At 47.8% G+C, this 20,302-nt stretch overlaps 1 protein-coding gene across 4 annotated transcripts in view; it reads left to right on the forward strand.

The window, feature by feature from the left end:
- Positions 1-20,302, forward strand: part of ADGRL4 (adhesion G protein-coupled receptor L4) — a 167,604-nt gene that overhangs the window by 96,198 nt on the left and 51,104 nt on the right. For all 4 annotated transcript variants that reach the window (XM_077277710.1, XM_077277712.1, XM_077277713.1 and 1 more), the window contains one exon: positions 1,924-2,127. In XM_077277710.1, coding sequence (XP_077133825.1) covers positions 1,924-2,127 — 204 coding nt within the window. The remainder of the gene's footprint in view (positions 1-1,923; positions 2,128-20,302) is intronic.

Below are 20,302 nucleotides of genomic sequence, written 5' to 3' on the forward strand. Positions count from 1 at the left end.
TCTCTCCTCCCTGCTGATGTCACTGCAGCACAGGAACCAGCACAGACATCACTCTCTCCTCCCTGCTGATGTCACTGCAGCACAGGAACCAGCACAGACATCACTATCTCCTCCCTGCTGATGTCACTGCAGCACACAAACCAGCACAGACATCACTCTCTCCTCCCTGCTGATGTCACTGCAGCACACAAACCAGCACAGACATCACTCTCTCCTCCCTGCTGATGTCACTGCAGTGCAGGAGCGAGCACAGACATCACTCTCTCCTCCCTGCTGATGTCACTGCAGCACACGAACCAGCACAGGCATCACTCTCTCCTCCCTGCTGATGTCACTGCAGCACAGGAACCAGCACAGACATCACTCTCTCCTCCCTGCTGATGTCACTGCAGTGCACAAACCAGCACAGACATCACTCTCTCCTCCCTGCTGATGTCACTGCAGCACACAAACCAGCACAGACATCACTCTCTCCTCCCTGCTGATGTCACTGCAGTGCAGGAGCGAGCACAGACATCACTCTCTCCTCCCTGCTGATGTCACTGCAGCACAGGAACCAGCACAGACATCACTCTCTCCTCCCTGCTGATGTCACTGCAGCACACGAACCAGCACAGAGATCACTCTCTCCTCCCTGCTGATGTCACTGCAGTGCACAAACCAGCACAGACATCACTCTCTCCTCTCTGTTGATGTCACTGCAGTTCAGGAGCGAGCACAGACAGATATTATTGTATTGTAGGAGTGAACACAAACAACACTCTCTCCTCTGTGATGGAAATACCAGAAGCCAGCACAAACATCCTTGCCTCTGACATCAGGTGCAGCTAATTATTACTGTAGTGATGTCAGCAGAGAGGAGAGAGTGATGTTTTCACTTCACTGCACTACAGCTGGATGTTTTTTCAAGCAACATATAAGGAGGCAGAGTGATGTTAAGTGGATTTAAGAGTTATTTATTATGTTTTGCTTATATAGCGCTATCATATTCCGCAGAGCCTTACAGACATTATCATCGTTGGGCCTGCCTATCAGTATGTTTTGGACTGTGGGAGGAAACCGGAGAACCCGGAGGAAACCCACGCAAACACGGGGAGAACATACAAACTCCTTGCAGATGTTGTCCTTGGTGGGGATTTGAACCCAGGACCCCAGTGCTGCAAGGCTGCAGTGCTAACCACTGAGCTATTGTGTGCTAACCACTGAGCCACTGTGTGCTAACCACTGAGCCACCGTGCTGCCGTTACTGTTCTGTGCTGTTGTAGCCACGCTAAGAGTGCAGTGAGCCCCCTTAATAGCATTTTCCAATAAAGTTCTTTTTTGCTCAATGGAGGAAGAGATTTGAAAAGATAAATGCTATTTTTATCGTTGATCTACCTGTGCGGTTAGCTTAAAGTGTTAATTTTGACTGATCGACTCATTGCCTTTAAGGGTGAGATATTGTGTAGGAGGCTGAGAAGGAACAATGGGTCTTCCCAACCTTTGCCTCCAATTTAAGCCCAATATATTTAGACGGTGGCAGATTTGGTTCTGCGATCCGCGTAAGTTCTTGTTTTGCCCTAACTTCTGTGTCCTTCTGCTGCACCATTCCTCTGCTGGTCCAAGGCCCCGGTCCCTTACCACACCCCGCCGTATACGTTTTGTACATTGGGGCCCATGCCGGACATTTGTCACTGCAGGCCGGTATGCTGCCATTTGGTATGATACTTTGGGTTTTCAGCACATTGGGAGCTGGAGCTTCATCACTGCTGGAGCGCGGCAGGTAGAGGCCCAGAGCAGATAAAACGCCGCAGACTAATGATTCTCCCCAGCCCGCGGTGTGCGGACCGCCGCTGATAATCACACATTGCTGCCAATAGTTACATCTGGGTGAAGTCTCCGGCTCGTCCTCATCCTGTTCATTCCGTGTTTTGTCTCCTCTAGGTGGCCGCTCAGCACAGCGTCCTCACACGCATCACCCAGCTTGGGATAATCATCTCCCTGATTTGTCTCTCCCTCTGCATCTTTACGTTCTTCTTCTTCAGTGAAATCCAGAGCACCAGGACGACAATTCACAAGAATCTCTGCTGTGCGCTATTCCTGGCCGAGCTGCTGTTCATCATCGGCATAAATATGACCAAAAACAAGGTAAACGTGCAAAATCTACAGTATATAGAAAGAGGTATATAGCAAACAGTATATAGTGAGCAGTATAAGAATATAGCATATAGCGAGCATTACACAGTATATAGTATATAGCGAGCAGTATATACTATATGGTGAGCAGTACAGAGTATATAGTGTATAGCGAGCAGTATATAGTGTATAGCGAGCATTAAACAGTACATAGTATATAGCGAGCAGTATATAGTATATGGTGAGTAGTACACAGTATATAGTGTATAGCGAGCAGTACACAGTATATAGTGTATACACTGTGTTCCAAATTATTATGCAAATAATATTTCCTCCTATTTTCTCTAAATTACCTATCTGAACTGCAGTCATTGTTATTTTCCAGTCATCTACTATTCTAGTATAATTGCAATGTTTTGGAACAAACTGCCTATGAAAACAGTATCTTTTTTAAAAAAAATAAACACGCAAAAAGTAAAGGCCGGAGCAAGCCGTACCCCCTCCCCCCACGGCGTAGGCGAAGGCCTGCATGACAATGGGGGGGAGTGGGGTAGGTAAGGGGTTAACGAGAGGGGAGGGAAGGTCTAGTGGCTGAGGATTTATGGGAGTTTGGGGGGTGGGTCTAATCACTTCCCGCACTTTTGGATCGAGATCAGACATACCTGCGATGTCTGGCGTGGATTCGATCCTGGAGTCCCTCAGGGCGGCTGCAGCGTCACATCACCCCGGGTGGTTGCAGGCGCAGGTGGCCCGCATCATGTCGGACGGTGCGGGGCCGTCCGGCGCTGCAGCGCCGCTGGAGCGGCGTTCTCGGAGGACGCGGCCCCCCGAGCGCCTTTCACCAGACTCCGGTCCCCGAGCCCCCAGAAGGCGCAGGAGCCCCTCGCGGGACCCTCCAGGCCGGGCACCGGTAAGTTCAGCGGCGGCCCGGTCCCGGCCTGGGAGGAATCCAACTGCCGGTCGGGGCTCAGCGGCGGTTGGCAGGCCTGCACCCCGCAGTGCAGCGGGGGCGGGGCTTCGGCGCGCCGGACAGCGTGCTGGGCTTGGTGGAGCGGGAGGCCGCAGCGGTGAGGCTCCAGCCGCGCGGCCTGCCTCGGCCTCTTCTGGGAGCGTGGGGGCTTCGGTCGGCGACATCAGAGCGGGCGGCCCACGGCAGGACGGATTCGGGCCGGCTCCATCTTCAGCGGCGGGGACCTCTCCTGCGTCAGGTCGGCAGGACGGCGTGCTGGCGTTGGCGGCTGGCGCTGGAGCAGATCTGAGCTGGTGTGCTGCCAGCTCATCCACGCAGGCACCAGTCTCCTCGGGCAGACAGAGTCTGGCACCTTTATCCGCGGTGCCTGTATCTGGACAGGGCACCTCTGAAGACCTCCTGGGATCTCATCAGCGGTCGGATTCGGGCGGATCGTTCGTGGACGCGGTGAGCCGGGGACGTTTGGATGCCAGCACTTCGGCTGGGGGGCCTACAGATCCCTCGCAGCCCGGTGAGTATATGTCTGTGTCGGGTCTGTGTACTCCTACTTTGGCATCGCCAGCTTTTGCGGGTAGTCAGGGGCTTGGTAGTGTTGAGAGGGTGGCAGGCGATGCCGGTTCAGCAGGGGTTCGTGAGCTGTTGAGTAGCGTGCAGGGTTTGTTATCTAGACTAGAGCAGAGTATGTCCGCTCAGAGACATTTAGGGGCTTGGTCGAGCCCGCTGGTGGGGGCTTTTGGGGCAGTGGGGGCTCCAGTGGTGGTGCCTGGGCCGATATCGGTTTCAGTGCAGACGGAGAAGGAAAAAGAGTGTAGGGTGCATTTAGATGACAGGGCTCACGGCGAAGTTTATGTGTGTTTTGAGGGCCCCCTAGGGGCGCATCTTAAGAAGGAAGTTAAGGAAAAGATTGCGAAGGACGAATATGTTGAAATATTTTCGTTACTTCCGTTAGAGAAATTTAACCTAGATAAGAAAAAGAAGGATGAGGGTAAGAAGGAAGATTGTCATGATCTCTGCAGGCAGAGATCATAGCAAGCCTATAGAGGGACAAGCTCTCGGAAGATGGAACTATACTGACCATGAACTAAGCCTGCCGCGCAACTAGAAATAGCCAGGTAGCATTTCCTATTTATCGCTAGATGCCCAGCTCTGGCCTAAGACCTAAATAGCTAGCAGTGGGAAATATAAGACCTGGCTCACCTCTAGAGAAATATTCCAAAGAAGACAGTAGCCCCCCACATATAATGACGGTGAGTTCAGATGAAACAACAAACGCAGCAGGAAAATAGTCTTAGCAAATTTGAGGTCCGCTTACTAGATAGCAGAAGACAGATAGTATACTTTCATGGTCAGCAGAAAAACACTAACAAAACACCATCCAGAGATTACCTTAAACTCTGGCATTAACTCATAACGCCAGAGTAGCAATCCCTGATCAACGAGAGCTTTCCAGACACAGTAACAAAACTTCAGCTGTGAACTGGAACAAATAGGCAAAACAAAACATGGACAAAAGTCCAACTTATCTAGTAGTTGTCTAGAAGCAGGAACAAGCACTGAGAGGCATCAGATAACATTGTTGACCGGCAAGAAACCACCAGAGAAATGAGCTTAAATAGCGACACCCACTACTGATGGAATCAGGTGAAACAGGAAAGAGGATGACAAGTCCAATTCCACAAGCGGCCACCGGGGGAGCCCAGAATCCAAATTCACAACAGTACCCCCCCCCTCAAGGAGGGGGCACCGAACCCTCACCAGATCCACCAGGGCGACCAGGATGAGCCCTATGGAAGGCACGAACAAGATCAGAAGCATGAACATCAGATGCATTGACCCAAGAATTATCCTCCTGGCCGTAACCCTTCCAGTTGACCAGATACTGGAGTTTCCGTCTGGAAACACGAGAGTCCAAAATTTTCTCCACAACGTACTCCAACTCACCCTCAACCAACACCGGAGCAGGAGGCTCAACTGAAGGTACAACAGGTACCTCATACCTGCGCAATAACGACCGATGAAAAACGTTATGAATGGAAAAGGACGCAGGGAGGTCCAAACGGAAAGAAACAGGATTAAGAATCTCCAATATTCTATAAGGGCCGATGAACCGAGGTTTAAACTTAGGAGAAGAGACCCTCATAGGGACAAAACGAGAAGACAACCACACTAAATCTCCAACACAAAGCCGAGAACCAACACGACGATGACGGTTGGCAAAACGCTGAGTCTTCTCCCGGGACAACTTCAAATTGTCCATAACCTGCCCCCAAATGTGATGCAATCTCTCTACCACAGCATCCACTCCAGGACAATCCGAGGATTCCACCTGACCGGAGGAAAATCGAGGGTGAAACCCCGAATTACAGAAAAACGGGGACACCAAGGTGGAAGAACTGGCCCGATTATTGAGGGCGAACTCTGCCAATGGCAAAAAAGCAACCCAATCATCCTGGTCAGCAGAGACAAAACACCTCAGATATGTCTCAAGGGTCTGATTAGTCCGCTCGGTCTGGCCATTAGTCTGAGGGTGAAAAGCAGACGAAAAAGACAAATCTATGCCCATCCTAGCACAGAATGCCCGCCAAAATCTAGACACAAATTGGGTACCTCTGTCAGAAACAATATTCTCAGGAATACCGTGCAATCGGACAACATTCTGAAAAAATAGAGGAACCAACTCAGAAGAAGAAGGCAACTTGGGCAGAGGAACCAAATGGACCATTTTAGAGAAACGGTCACAGACCACCCAGATGACAGACATCTTCTGGGAAACAGGCAGATCTGAAATAAAATCCATCGAGATGTGTGTCCAAGGCCTCTTAGGAATAGGCAAGGGCAACAGCAGTCCGCTAGCCCGAGAACTACAAGACTTGGCCCGAGCACAAACGTCACATGACTGCACAAAGACTCGCACATCTCGTGACAGAGAAGGCCACCAGAAGGATCTTGCCACCAAATCCCTGGTACCAAAAATTCCGGGATGACCTGCCAATGCAGAAGAATGTACCTCAGAGATGACTCTGCTGGTCCAATCATCCGGAACAAACAGTCTATCAGGCGGACAACGATCCGGTCTATCCGCCTGAAACTCTTGCAAGGACCGCCGCAGATCAGGAGAAACGGCCGACAAAATTACTCCCTCCCTAAGGATACCTGTGGGTTCAGAATTACCAGGAGAGTCCGGGTCAAAACTCCTAGAAAGGGCATCTGCCTTAACATTCTTAGAACCCGGTAGGTATGACACCACAAAATTAAAGCGAGAAAAAAATAAAGACCAGCGCGCCTGTCTAGGATTCAGGCGTCTGGCAGTCTCAAGATAAATCAAATTTTTGTGGTCAGTCAATACCACCACCTGATGTCTAGCCCCCTCGAGCCAATGGCGCCACTCCTCAAACGCCCACTTCATGGCCAAAAGCTCCCGATTCCCAACATCATAATTCCGCTCTGCGGGCGAAAATTTGCGAGAAAAGAAGGCACAAGGCCTAATGACGGAGCAGTCGGAACCTTTCTGCGACAACACTGCCCCAGCTCCGATCTCCGAAGCGTCAACCTCAACCTGAAAAGGCAGATTCACATCAGGCTGACGCAACACAGGGGCAGAGGCAAAACGGCGCTTAAGCTCCTGAAAGGCCTCTACAGCATGAGGGGACCAATTAGCAACATCAGCGCCTTGTCTGGTCAAATCAGTCAGTGGTTTAACGACATCCGAAAAACCAGCAATAAATCGGCGGTAAAAGTTGGCAAAGCCCAAAAATCTCTGAAGACCCTTAAGAGAGGAGGGCTGAGTCCAGTCACAAATAGCTTGCACCTTGACGGGATCCATCTCAATGGAAGAGGGAGAAAAAATATACCCCAAAAAGGAAATTTTCTGGACCCCAAAAACGCACTTAGACCCCTTCACACATAAAGAATTAGACCGCAGAACCTGAAAAACTCTCCTGACCTGCTGGACATGAGAGTCCCAGTCATCAGAAAAAATCAGAATATCATCCAGATATATTATCATAAATTTATCCAGAAAATCGCGGAAAATATCATGCATAAAAGACTGGAAAACTGAAGGGGCATTAGAAAGACCAAAAGGCATGACCAAATACTCAAAGTGGCCCTCGGGCGTATTAAATGCGGTCTTCCACTCATCCCCCTGCCTGATCCGCACCAAATTATACGCCCCACGAAGATCAATTTTAGAGAACCACTTAGCACCCTCTATACGAGCAAACAAATCAGTAAGCAATGGCAATGGGTATTGATACTTAACAGTGATCTTATTCAGAAGCCGATAATCAATACATGGTCTCAAAGAGCCGTCTTTCTTTGAGACAAAGAAAAACCCAGCTCCCAAGGGAGAAGAAGATGGACGAATATGTCCCTTTTCCAAAGACTCCTTTATATATTCCCGCATAGCAGCATGTTCCGGCACAGACAAATTAAACAAACGACCCTTTGGATATTTACAACCCGGTATCAAATCTATGGCACAATCGCACTCACGGTGCGGAGGTAACGACCCAAGCTTGGGTTCGTCAAAGACGTCTTGATAATCAGAGAGGAACTCAGGGACTTCAGAGGGAATGGACGACGAAATAGAAACCAAAGGTACGTCCCCATGAATACCCTTACATCCCCAGCTCAACACAGACATTGCTCTCCAGTCCAAGACTGGGTTGTGAGACTGCAACCATGGCAATCCCAGTACCAAATCGTCATGTAAATTATACAGCACCAGGAAACGAATAATCTCCTGGTGATCCGGATTGATACGCATGGTTACTTGTGTCCAGTATTGTGGTTTATTATTAGCCAATGGGGTGGAGTCAATCCCCTTCAGAGGAATAAGAGTCTCCAAAGGCTCTAAATCAAAACCACAACGATTGGCAAAGGACCAATCCATAAGACTCAGAGCGGCGCCAGAGTCAACATAGGCGTCCGTGGCAATGGATGACAAAGAGCAAATCAGGGTTACAGACAAAATAAACTTAGACTGAATGGTGCTAATGGAAACAGACTTATCAAGCTTCTTTGTACGCCTAGAGCATGCCGATATAACATGAGTAGAATCCCCACAATAGAAACACAATCCATTCTTCCGTCTAAAATTCTGTCGCTCGCTCCTGGACAGAATTCTATCACACTGCATACTTTCTGGCGTCTTTTCCATAGACACCGCCAGATGGTGCACCGGTTTGCGCTCCCGCAGACGCCTATCAATCTGAATAGCCATTGTCATGGACTCATTCAGACCTGCAGGCAAAGGGAACCCCACCATAACATCCTTAACGGCATCAGAGAGACCTTCTCTGAAAGTTGCCGCCAAGGCGCACTCATTCCACTGAGTAAGCACAGACCATTTACGGAATTTTTGGCAGAAAACTTCAGCTTCGTCTTGCCCCTGAGATAGTGCCATCAAAGTTTTTTCTGCCTGAAGTTCCAAATGAGGTTCCTCATAAAGCAAGCCCAAGGCCAGAAAAAACGCATCCACATCGCGTAACGCAGGATCCCCTGCTGGCAATGAGAAGGCCCAATCTTGAGGGTCACCCCTGAGCAAGGAAATCACAATCCTAACCTGCTGAGCAGGGTCTCCAGCTGAACGAGACTTCAGGGACAAATAAAGCTTACAATTATTTCGGAAATTCTGGAAGCTAGCTCTATTCCCTGTGAAGAACTCCGGCAAAGGAATTCTCGGCTCAGATACCGGAGCATGTACCACAAAATCTTGTAAATTTTGTACTTTCGTGATGAGATTATTCAAACCCGCAGTTACACTCTGGAGATCCATTATTGTCAGGTGCACACAGAGCATACAGAGATTAGGAGGAGAGAGAGAGAAAAGACTGCAGCAAGGCAGACTGGAGGAGAAAAAAAAAAAAAAAAAATTCCAGCAGACTTCTTATAACTCTCCTTTCTAAACCAGGGTCTTTAACACTTTATGGGCCGGTCAAACTGTCATGATCTCTGCAGGCAGAGATCATAGCAAGCCTATAGAGGGACAAGCTCTCGGAAGATGGAACTATACTGACCATGAACTAAGCCTGCCGCGCAACTAGAAATAGCCAGGTAGCATTTCCTATTTATCGCTAGATGCCCAGCTCTGGCCTAAGACCTAAATAGCTAGCAGTGGGAAATATAAGACCTGGCTCACCTCTAGAGAAATATTCCAAAGAAGACAGTAGCCCCCCACATATAATGACGGTGAGTTCAGATGAAACAACAAACGCAGCAGGAAAATAGTCTTAGCAAATTTGAGGTCCGCTTACTAGATAGCAGAAGACAGATAGTATACTTTCATGGTCAGCAGAAAAACACTAACAAAACACCATCCAGAGATTACCTTAAACTCTGGCATTAACTCATAACGCCAGAGTAGCAATCCCTGATCAACGAGAGCTTTCCAGACACAGTAACAAAACTTCAGCTGTGAACTGGAACAAATAGGCAAAACAAAACATGGACAAAAGTCCAACTTATCTAGTAGTTGTCTAGAAGCAGGAACAAGCACTGAGAGGCATCAGATAACATTGTTGACCGGCAAGAAACCACCAGAGAAATGAGCTTAAATAGCGACACCCACTACTGATGGAATCAGGTGAAACAGGAAAGAGGATGACAAGTCCAATTCCACAAGCGGCCACCGGGGGAGCCCAGAATCCAAATTCACAACAGAAGATGAGGAAAAGCGGCGGTGGCGCTTGATTCCTCAGACGTTTGCTAACTGGCTGCAGGCCTTCGCCATTTTGGCTAGTGTGATTGAAGAGAAGGCACCTGAGAATCGCTCAGGTCTGTTCTGTTACATGGATTCTATCCATGAAGCTTATAGGGTGTATGGCGGTCAGGCGTGGCTCAGGTACGACGAGCAGTTCAGACAGAGAAAAGCGGTTCGGCCGGCAATTCGCTGGGATCAGAAAGATATCGGGCTTTGGTTGCGGGTGATGGCGCAGTACAAGTTCGGCCATCCCTTTCAAGGAGGGGCCGGTGGGTCCGGCCAGGGTTTTCAGTCCGGGGCCTCAGGGTCCTCTGGTTCCTCTAGCCAGGCAGGGGCTCAAAAGTTGGGTGTTTGTTGGCAGTTTAACGAAGGCCAGTGTAGATTCGGGGTCAATTGTAAGTTTAAACACTTGTGTTCCCACTGTAGCGGCTCCTCACACGGGGCGGCAAAATGTTTCAAGAAGGGTAGAGGAAAGGCAGGAGCCGGTAATACCCATGGGGGTGACACCGGTGATGTGGGAAAAGATGGTCCCTTATCTAAATAGATATCCAGATAGGGAAAAAGCGGGGTTACTGTTATCAGGTTTTCAAGAAGGTTTTGTTATTCCGGCCCCTTCGTTTGAGGTCCCTTGTGTTAGGAAGAATTTGCGGTCGGCTTTGTTGCATGCTGATGTGGTTTCTGAAAAGTTGCGAAAGGAGGTTGCTTTGGGGCGGATGGCGGGCCCGTTTGAGTTACCGCCTTTTGGGGATTTGGTGGTTTCCCCTTTAGGAGTTGTGCCTAAAAAGGAAGAAGGGAAATTTCGTTTGATTCAGCATCTGTCGTATCCTAGAGGTATGTCGGTTAATGACGGCATTGACCCCGGGCTTTGCTCGGTGGTTTACGCGTCTTTTGATTTGGCGGTAGAATGGGTTCAGAAAGCCGGAAGAGGGGCTCTGCTAGCTAAGACAGATATTGAATCCGCCTTTCGTTTATTGCCGGTTCATCCAGATAGCGTTCGGCTGCTTGGTTGTTTTTGGGAGGATCGCTTTTTTGTTGATAGGTGTTTACCCATGGGGTGTTCGCTTTCTTGTGCGTTGTTTGAGGCGTTTAGCTCCTTTTTGGAGTGGGTGGTTCGTGACGTTTCGGGTTGTGATTCTGTCATTCATTATTTGGATGATTTTTTGTGCGTCGGCCCGGCTGGGTCTGACTGTTGCAAGAAGATTTTGAGATCAATAGAACTCGTGGCGCATCGTTTTGGAGTGCCGTTGGCTCCTGGTAAAACAGAGGGCCCGAGTACGTGCTTGTCTTTTCTTGGTATCGTAATTGATACCATTCAGTGGGAGTTCAGGTTGCCCATTGACAAAGTGGTGGCTTTGCGGGAGGAGGTGCTGCGGGCTTGTCGGTTGCGGAAGTTGTCATTGAGGGAGTTGCAGTCGCTCCTTGGTAAGCTGAATTTCGCCTGTCGAGTTATGCCTATGGGCAGAGTCTTTTCTAGGCAGTTGGCTATGGCTACGGCTGGAGTTCGTGCTCCTCATCATTTTGTGCGGTTGTCGGCTGACCATAAGGATGATCTGACTGTGTGGAGTTGTCTTTTGGAGAGCTACAATGGCCGGTCGTTGTTTCAGGAGGGGGTGGTTGACAATGAGTCGTTGGAATTGTTTACTGATGCGGCCGGGGGGTCAGGTTTCGGTGCGTATTTTCAGGGGCAATGGTGCGCAGCACAGTGGCCGACTTCATGGATTTCTGCTGGTTTGGTTCGTAATATTGCACTTTTGGAAATTTTTCCTATTTTGGTGGCGGTGCATTTGTGGCAACAGGTTTTTCGAAACAGGCGGGTTCGTTTCTATTGTGACAACATGGGGGTGGTTTGTGCGATAAATAATTTGTCGGCTTCGTCGCCCCCCGTGGTGCGTGTGTTGAGACAGCTGGTTTTATCGTGTTTGAGATTGAACGCGCATGTAACGGCGACACATGTTCCTGGGGCTCATAATTCCATTGCCGACTCTCTCTCTCGTTCACAGTTCGAACGTTTTCGGTCACTGGTTCCAGATGCGGAGGCCGTGGGGTTGGAATGCCCTGCAGAACTTTGGCGTGTGGTGTTCGAGACGCGGAGGCATTGATCAAGTCGTCGTTGGCTCCTAGAACATGGGAGGCTTACAAGGCTATTTGGCTGGAGTGGGTGGATTTGTTGCGGGCTGTCGGTTGTGGGCCGAGCGAGCAGGAGCAGACTGGGGTGTTGTTGTCCTGGTTGAGTCGTGGAGCTGCAGAGGGTTGGTCCCCTGCTAAGGTGTCTCGTGTTATGTCGGGTTTGGCATTCGGTTTTAAATTATGTGGTCAATTGGATTTAACTAAGGTTTTTCTGGTGAAACAGGCGGTGAAGGGTTTTCGGCGGCGGCCGCGGCGCATTGATGCCAGACGTCCCGTGTCTTTCAGCTTGTTGGAAAGGTTGGGCGGGGTTTTGCCTTCGGTTTGTGTGTCGGGTTTTGAATTGCGTTTATTTCGGCTAGCTTTTTCTTTAGCCTTTTTTGGGGCTTTTCGGGTGGGTGAGTTGGTTTCACCTAGCAAGAATGTTATGGGAGGTTTGTTGGCTCGTGATGTGTTTTTATCGGCAGGGTCGGTTGAGTTGTGGTTGCGGCGGTCTAAGTCCGATCAGGAAGGGAGGGGTAGCAGGATTGTGTTAGGTGCTGTTCCAGGCTCGGTTATGTGCCCTGTTGCCTGTTTAGCAAATTTTTTGGGAATTGCTGCCTAGTCGTGATCGGTCGTTGTTATGCCACATGGACGGTTCCTCGTTGTCCCGGTATCAATTTACGGCGATTTTTAGAAAGACAATTGGGTTGCTGGGTCTGGAGGTAGGCGGGTTCGCTCCTCACTCTTTCAGGATTGGGGCGGCGACTGAAGCGGCGTTGGGGGGCCTTGGGGTTCCGGTAATTCAGCGCATTGGCAGGTGGCGCTCTGATAGATATCGGAGCTACGTGCGCCCGTAAACGGAGGTGCGTTTTTGGAAGGTGGGTGGCTTGATGCCTGTTGTTTTGGTCGTGTTGTTTTGATTTTCGTTTTTGTGTTTTTCAGGTTCCTCGCCGCTGTTGGTGTGGATTTTCGGCCATTCATACGTCCATTGGGGAGCGCAGCGGGCTGACTTGCGGAACGACGGGCGGCAACTGGGTTTCGGTCGCGAGGTGGCGGTAATCCGTTGGTTGGGTTTTAGGGGATTGACTTGGCGTAGAGTTTTAAAAGAAATTACCGATAGTGTTCGGCTGGACAGGGCTCCGGATGTTTTAGTATTGCACGTCGGGGGTAATGACTTGGGTGCCCGACCATTTAGGGACTTGATAAAGGATATCAAGCAGGATTGTCTGCGTTTGTGGGTATTGTACCCCGGGTTGACTGTTATTTGGTCAGATATCGTGCCGCGCAAGCGATGGAGGAACATGAGGTCTTTGGACAGGTTGAATAAAGCCCGGATAAAGGTCAATCGGGCGGTATCGGGTTTTGTGGTCAGGAATGGAGGTGTGGCGGTTCGGCATTTTGAACTGGAGAAAGGGGAAGGGGCCTTTTGGTTGGCTGATGGGGTCCATTTGAATGCGGTGGGTATGGATTTTTGGGCCCTCGCTATTCAGGAGGGCATTGAACGGGCTATATTTTTTCGGAGTGGTGGGGTCTCGGGCCTTTGAGGTGTTCAAAGGGCCTCTCGTTGTGGCGGCTGGGGGGAGTCCTGGGAGTTGGTAATAAATTGGTTTGGGGATCCATTTTGGCTTATGGCTCCTCTGTTTGGGTGTTGGTGTCTTTTGAATCTGGTGAATGGTGGTTGGGGAGTTCCGGCAGGGGTGGCCGGATCTCCTGGGATTTTTTACCGTGAACAGGGAACCCTTGGGTGGGTTTTTTGGTGCTCCCGAGCCAGGGTTTTGAACGGCTGGGAGTAAAGTTGGTGTTATGTACGTTCACGGTATGGGTTGTCAATCACCAGATTCTTGGGGCTCCGAGGACTCCTTCTAGCCTTTAAAAATGTTATGATTGCTTTGTATTTATGTATTTATTGTTCATGTTTAATAAAAAGGCTACTGTGGCCTATATCATTCCAAAGAATTAATGATGTCGTGTCTTTATTGTTATAGGAATGATAATTGGGGGCCACGGTGGGAGAAGAGGTGGGTGGGGGTGGTTTTTTTTCCTAGAAGACTACCCCGTCGACGATACCAGGGTCAAGTAAAGGCCGGAGCAAGCCGTACCCCCTCCCCCCACGGCGTAGGCGAAGGCCTGCATGACAATGGGGGGGAGTGGGGTAGGTAAGGGGTTAACGAGAGGGGAGGGAAGGTCTAGTGGCTGAGGATTTATGGGAGTTTGGGGGGTGGGTCTAATCACTTCCCGCACTTTTGGATCGAGATCAGTCCCGCCCTCCCGCCCTATTGTTTTTCTATTTAAAAAAAAAAAAAAAAAAAGAGAGATGGTTGTGTCATGTTTTTGACCATTTATGGCAAGGTTGTTTTACTTTGGGTCATTGTGGCCGTGGCGGCTGGGGGGAGTCCTGGGAGTTGGTAATAAATTGGTTTGGGGATCCATTTTGGCTTATGGCTCCTCTGTTTGGGTGTTGGTGTCTTTTGAATCTGGTGAATGGTGGTTGGGGAGTTCCGGCAGGGGTGGCCGGATCTCCTGGGATTTTTTACCGTGAACAGGGAACCCTTGGGTGGGTTTTTTGGTGCTCCCGAGCCAGGGTTTTGAACGGCTGGGAGTAAAGTTGGTGTTATGTACGTTCACGGTATGGGTTGTCAATCACCAGATTCTTGGGGCTCCGAGGACTCCTTCTAGCCTTTAAAAATGTTATGATTGCTTTGTATTTATTGTTCATGTTTAATAAAAAGGCTACTGTGGCCTATATCATTCCAAAGAATTAATGATGTCGTGTCTTTATTGTTATAGGAATGATAATTGGGGGCCACGGTGGGAGAAGAGGTGGGTGGGGGTGGGTTTTTTTTCCTAGAAGACTACCCCGTCGACGATACCAGGGTCATGCATGTTCCAAATTATTATGCACAGCAGAGTTTTCAACCTTTTTTTTTTATTTTGAACAAAAAAAAGGTCAATTGTGAAGTTATAAGCATTATCAGCTTATTACAGAATGGAATCATACAGTTTTCAAGTGAAAACTTTATTCTAGGAGATGTTACATTTGCACATAGGACCCCTTGTTCGAAAGAAGCTTCTGAACGCTCTCGTCCATTGAATTTGTCAGATTTTGGATGGTTTCTGCTTCAATTGTTTTGCATGTGGACAGAATCCCCTCCCAGAGCTGTTGCTTAGTCTATGTTCACATTTGCGGTCTGTGCCGCAGCATCACCGCATGTGTCATGCACCCCTATATTTAACATGGGGGCGCATGGACATGCGTCGCACTTACGTTTTGCGCCGCATGCGTCACTGCGGCGCATGCGTCCGGGCGCAGAGGACGCAGCAAGTTGCATTTTTGCTGTGTCCAAAATCAATCAAAAAAAGGACGCATGCGGCGCAAAACGCAGCGTTGTGCATGCGTTTTGCTGCGTTTTTGTTTGCGTTGTGCATTGCGGCGCCGACGCTGCGGCGCACAACGCAAGTGTGAACGTAGCCTTAGATGTGAACTGCCTCCCGCCATCAAAGACACTCCTTTTGATGATGCTCCAGAGGTTCTCAATGGGGTTGAGGTCAGGGGAAGATGGTGGCCACACCATAAGTTTGTCCTCTTTTATGCCCATAGCAGCCAGAGATGCAGATGTGTTTTTTGCAGCATGAGACGGTGCATTATCATGCATGAAAATGATCTTGCTGCGGAAAGCACGGTTCTTCCTCTTGAACCATGGCAGGAAATGTGTTTTTTTAGAGACTCCACATAGATTATGAAGTTCATCTTTACCCCTTCAGGGATCATAAAGGGGCCAACAATCTCTCTCCCCATGATTCCAGCCCAAAACATTACTCCACCTCCTCCTTGTTGGCGCCTTAGCCGTGTTTTCATGGGGTGTCCATCAACCAGCCATCCTCCACTCCATCCATCTGGACCATCGAGCGTTGCATGGCACTCATCGGTGAACAAAACCGTTTGGAAGTCAGTCTTCATGTATCGTTTGGCCACTGGAGCCGTTTCTGCTTGTGTGCAGTGGATAGAGTGGTCAACAGGATGGCTTACGCACAGCTGCAAACCTCTGAAGGACCCTGCATCTTATTGTTCTGGGGACGTTGGAGGCACCAGCAGCTTCAAAAACTTGTCTGCTGCTATGACAAGGCATTTTTGCAGCTGCTCTTTTAACCTTACGCAATTGCCTGTTGGAAAGAGTCCTCAATTTTTCCTTATCAGCACGCACACGTGTGTGCTGGGAATCAGCTACATACTTCTTGATTGTGCGATGATCACGATGAAGTGTCTTGGCAATGTTGATTGTAGTCATGCCTTGACCTGAATACTCCACAATTTGTTGCTCCTCAGCAGCCGACACATCCTTTTTCTTTCCCATCTTGGCAAAAAATGTAGGCTGCTTAATAATGTGGAACAGCCTTCTTAAGTAGTCTTGCCTTTATTTGGACACACCGGCCAAACTAATGTGCACAGGTCTCTGCAATTCAGTGATATAAAGAGCCCTGACACACATCACCATCAATGAGTTTAAATGACAAACACAAAAAACTCTAACCTTATCACTCCTAAACTCTTTGTGCATAATCATTTGGGACACAGTGTATAGCGAGCAGTATATAGTATATAGTGAGCAGTACACAGTATATAGTATATAGCAAGCATTACACAGTATATAATATTTAGCAAGCAGTAAATAGTATATAGCGAATAGTATATAGCGAGGAGTACACAGTGTGTAGTATACAGTGAGATGTGCACAGTATATAGTGAGCAGGATATCAAAGCTTGCAGTATTGCACCAACTGCGGCAGCGGAGCTGAGCGCGGCTATCATTCTCTGTGTTACCGAATAAAGAATTCAGATCCAGATGTTGCAGCCGACAACTTGCTGTCTCCTGCATTAATGTAGCCCAGCTCACTTCTGAGTTGCTCGGCTGTTCTCATTCTGCGCTGCAGCTGTTCCTCAAGTTCACAATTGCTACATCTGTAAAAATGAAACAAGTGATAGATTACACAAATATATGAATGAGGTGGGGGGGTTGGTTTATGCAGAAAAACCTTGCAATGGACAACGAGAAGTCTTCGTAGGTCATCTTAAGGACTTCGGCCACGTTAACAACTTCAGTATTTGGTCCTTATTTCACATCAGTATTTGTAGCTAAAATTAGGAGAGAACAATCAGAGGAAAAGTATAATAGAAACTCGTCACCACTTCTGGATTTATCACCCACTCCTGGTCTCGACTTACAAATACTGATGTAAAATTCTGACCAAATACTGACCGTGTGAACTTTATTCACACAGGTGCGTATTTTCCAGTCCATGTTATGGCCGCCCCTGACTGCAGATGATCTGTCATCCCAGGACCCCCGTGGTCGGGCCGTGAATTGCGGCTGTAATACAAACCGTAAAATATGGCCACAATACTTGTGTGTGAATGAAGCCTAAGGCTTCCTGTGTTTTTCTTTGTCCGTGGTCCAAAGTTAGGAAGCAAAAGTTACTTTTTTTCTGAATGAAAAAACAACACAAATATCAGACGGCAATAATCTCCGGTGACAATACCGTTACTGACGATCTTATCGGGGCGATCCGAGGCGCAGCACAATCCTGGTCATTCAGAACCAAGGTTGTTACATTGTATTTAACATTAGAAAGTCTCTAATTTAAATCCACAGCAATTGGCAAAGTACATAAATGCATAATTTAGAGAACATTAAAGGACCAGTTGGGAGAAACCGTAGATTATTACAATATGCTAATTCTCACAAATGAATCATCTGCCATTCTTATCTGCTGAGCATCTTTAGTAAAGAGAAATTGCCGTAATTCATTCCCCAAATTACTTAACTACTTTAATTCAGGTTTTTATGTTGTGATATATTTATCGCGTCCTCGCTGCAGTAAATGCTTCACGTTAATGCCTGCGCCCCCCGGCTCGCCCCTACTCCCCTATGGCCCATATCAGGTATGCTAACCTCAACAATATTTCATCCGTTTATTGTGCCGAGCTCGGCGATTCTGAAAACTAGACGTCATTTTATGGAATCCATTACCAGTGGTAAATCACACCTTGAGGACATTAAACTCCATATGTGGCCCTGTAGGTCCCCAAAAAGCATGGGCGCAATTATAATGGATGCAAAAGTTGCATCCAGACCCAGAACCCCGGAGATTGAGGAGGCCGATATGTCCAATGGTTCCATATTAAAAACCAATAATATTAAAGACACATGATTACTTTGGGCCCTATTGAAGATTTTGTATCGGGGCCCACGAACTTCAAGTTACACCACTGTCAAAACCAGGACATGTTCTGTAAAAAAAAAAAAAAAGTTTGTCCCAGTGATAGAAAGTATCACCAGATTAAGTTTATTGATGCTACCCCACCCACAAGGAGACCATTAAAAGACCAGATCCCAGGAGCAACCTCGGAAATCACAGTGCTGCAGAGCAGAACTCAGAAGGAGACGCAAACTCAGCAATAATTAATATTAAATCTGTTGATCTGTTTTGATAAATGATGTAATTTTGGCCGCATGTCATAATATTTAGATGTATAAAGCTAGTGTTGGACTCAATAGGAGGCATGAATTTTGTTGCAGATATTTCTGTGGCTAATAAATCCATTCCGTGTATCTGAATTGGATTGTTGTTAAGTCACAGAAATGTCTTCAAATGAAATCTAAATGCAGCGTTCTGCCCCTAGTGGCAGCTTCAGAAATGTCAGGGCGAGTTGTTCAGTGCCAAGACCCTCCCACGAAGAGCCGCACACTCATGTGCCCTGTATCTGTGTGACACCACTGCTGCATTCTGTCTCCAGTAGCAGTTTTAGGCCAACAATGGAATCTGGTGTGACGTAAAAGAACCAATAGGATTAATTGGTAGAAATTGCACTGATGGAATGCACAGGTAGACGTAGCCAATCCACGTCCACTTTCACCTACTCTGGAGGCAGAGAGAAAATGAAAGAAAGCAACATGATGGCAGGATCAGACTACATGCAGGGTTCTCTTGTAGTCTGTCGTCATAGAGATACAAAGATCTATACAGGAACTGTACACACAAAGCAATAGGATGTTTTAAATCAAAACTACTGATGTCTCTTTCTTCACCTTTTCTTTTGGTTCAGCATTTGGCAGATGATTGTGAGACCAGCAGAACAAGACTTTGTGATAGTCTGGACATATTTATGCTATAGGTGCCTCTCTATGGCCGCCCGGTGGTTGTGATGTCGAGGGTCTTGTTAGCATTCAGCGATGTATTGTATTAAACTTGTATTGTGAGAATTTGGATTCCTTAAAGTCATTTTAAGTGACATTTCTAAAAAAAAAAAAGTGCTGTGTATATGGGGAATAACGCTACATCTGGCCATTCCATCCCTTGCATCCTGCATTTTTCATAAAAAAAACCCAGCTGATTTGATGTTTCCCGTATAATACACACACAGACATGAAGAATTTGTGCTCTCTTGTATCTATATAATACATGTTTTGAAGCAATAACACAATGGAATACGTAATTCAACAATACCGAGCAACTCGGCTGTGATTCCAGCTCTGGGGTGAGAAAAAAAATCACTTTAAAGTAACAGCATAGAAGACAATATACAGAAGTACAGCAGTAATGAACAGAGTATCGGTGAGTCCAGCTATAGGGTGAGAAATAACACTTACTAGAAAGCAGCAGCATGGAAGAAAACATGCAACAGTGTTTAGCAAGGTAGATGCGAATCCACCTCTGTGGTGATAAAAAAACACTTACTAGAAAGCAGCAACATAAAAAATAATATACAACAGTACTGAGTGGTGTATTTATAAATCCAGCTCTGTAATAGGATAAAACATTTATTAGAAAACAGCAGCTATAATAAGAGCATTATACAGTAAAGCAGTATTAAGCAATGTAGATGTGAATCCACCTATGGAATGAGATAAAGCACTACCTAGATAATAGTAGCAATGTGAAGGATATTAGTATTACTGAGCAGTGTAGCTGAGACTCCAACTCTGGATTGAGATAAAACACTTACTAGAAAGCTGCAGCATTATGTAGACGTGAATCCACCTATGGGGTAAAATAAAATGCAGCGCCCCAGAGTCCTGGTCGTTGCAGTACTGTGGCTCCGCCACTATGGGGAGCTACGGTGCGTCTGATGGCACTGAAGGAGTTCATCTGATCAGGTATCACAGACACCAATATATTTCACAGCTGGGCCTCCGGGGGGAGCTAGGGGTGCTATTCATTAGGCCACTCCCCACCATAGTGGGTAAACTGGGGGTCAGGCAGGAAGTTAGATCAGAAAGCTGACTGGATTGGACGAAGCAACACCTGGTGGCAGAGGGTGTTGTGGAGGAAGAGACAGTAGGGTCTCTGTCAGGGGTGGGATCCTGGCAGAGGCTTGGCAACAAGAAAGAACATAACGGGTCCGCGCCAGC

The sequence above is a fragment of the Ranitomeya variabilis genome, chromosome 8 (genome assembly GCF_051348905.1).
Source record: "Ranitomeya variabilis isolate aRanVar5 chromosome 8, aRanVar5.hap1, whole genome shotgun sequence".
NCBI classification, from domain to species: Eukaryota; Metazoa; Chordata; class Amphibia; order Anura; family Dendrobatidae; genus Ranitomeya; species Ranitomeya variabilis.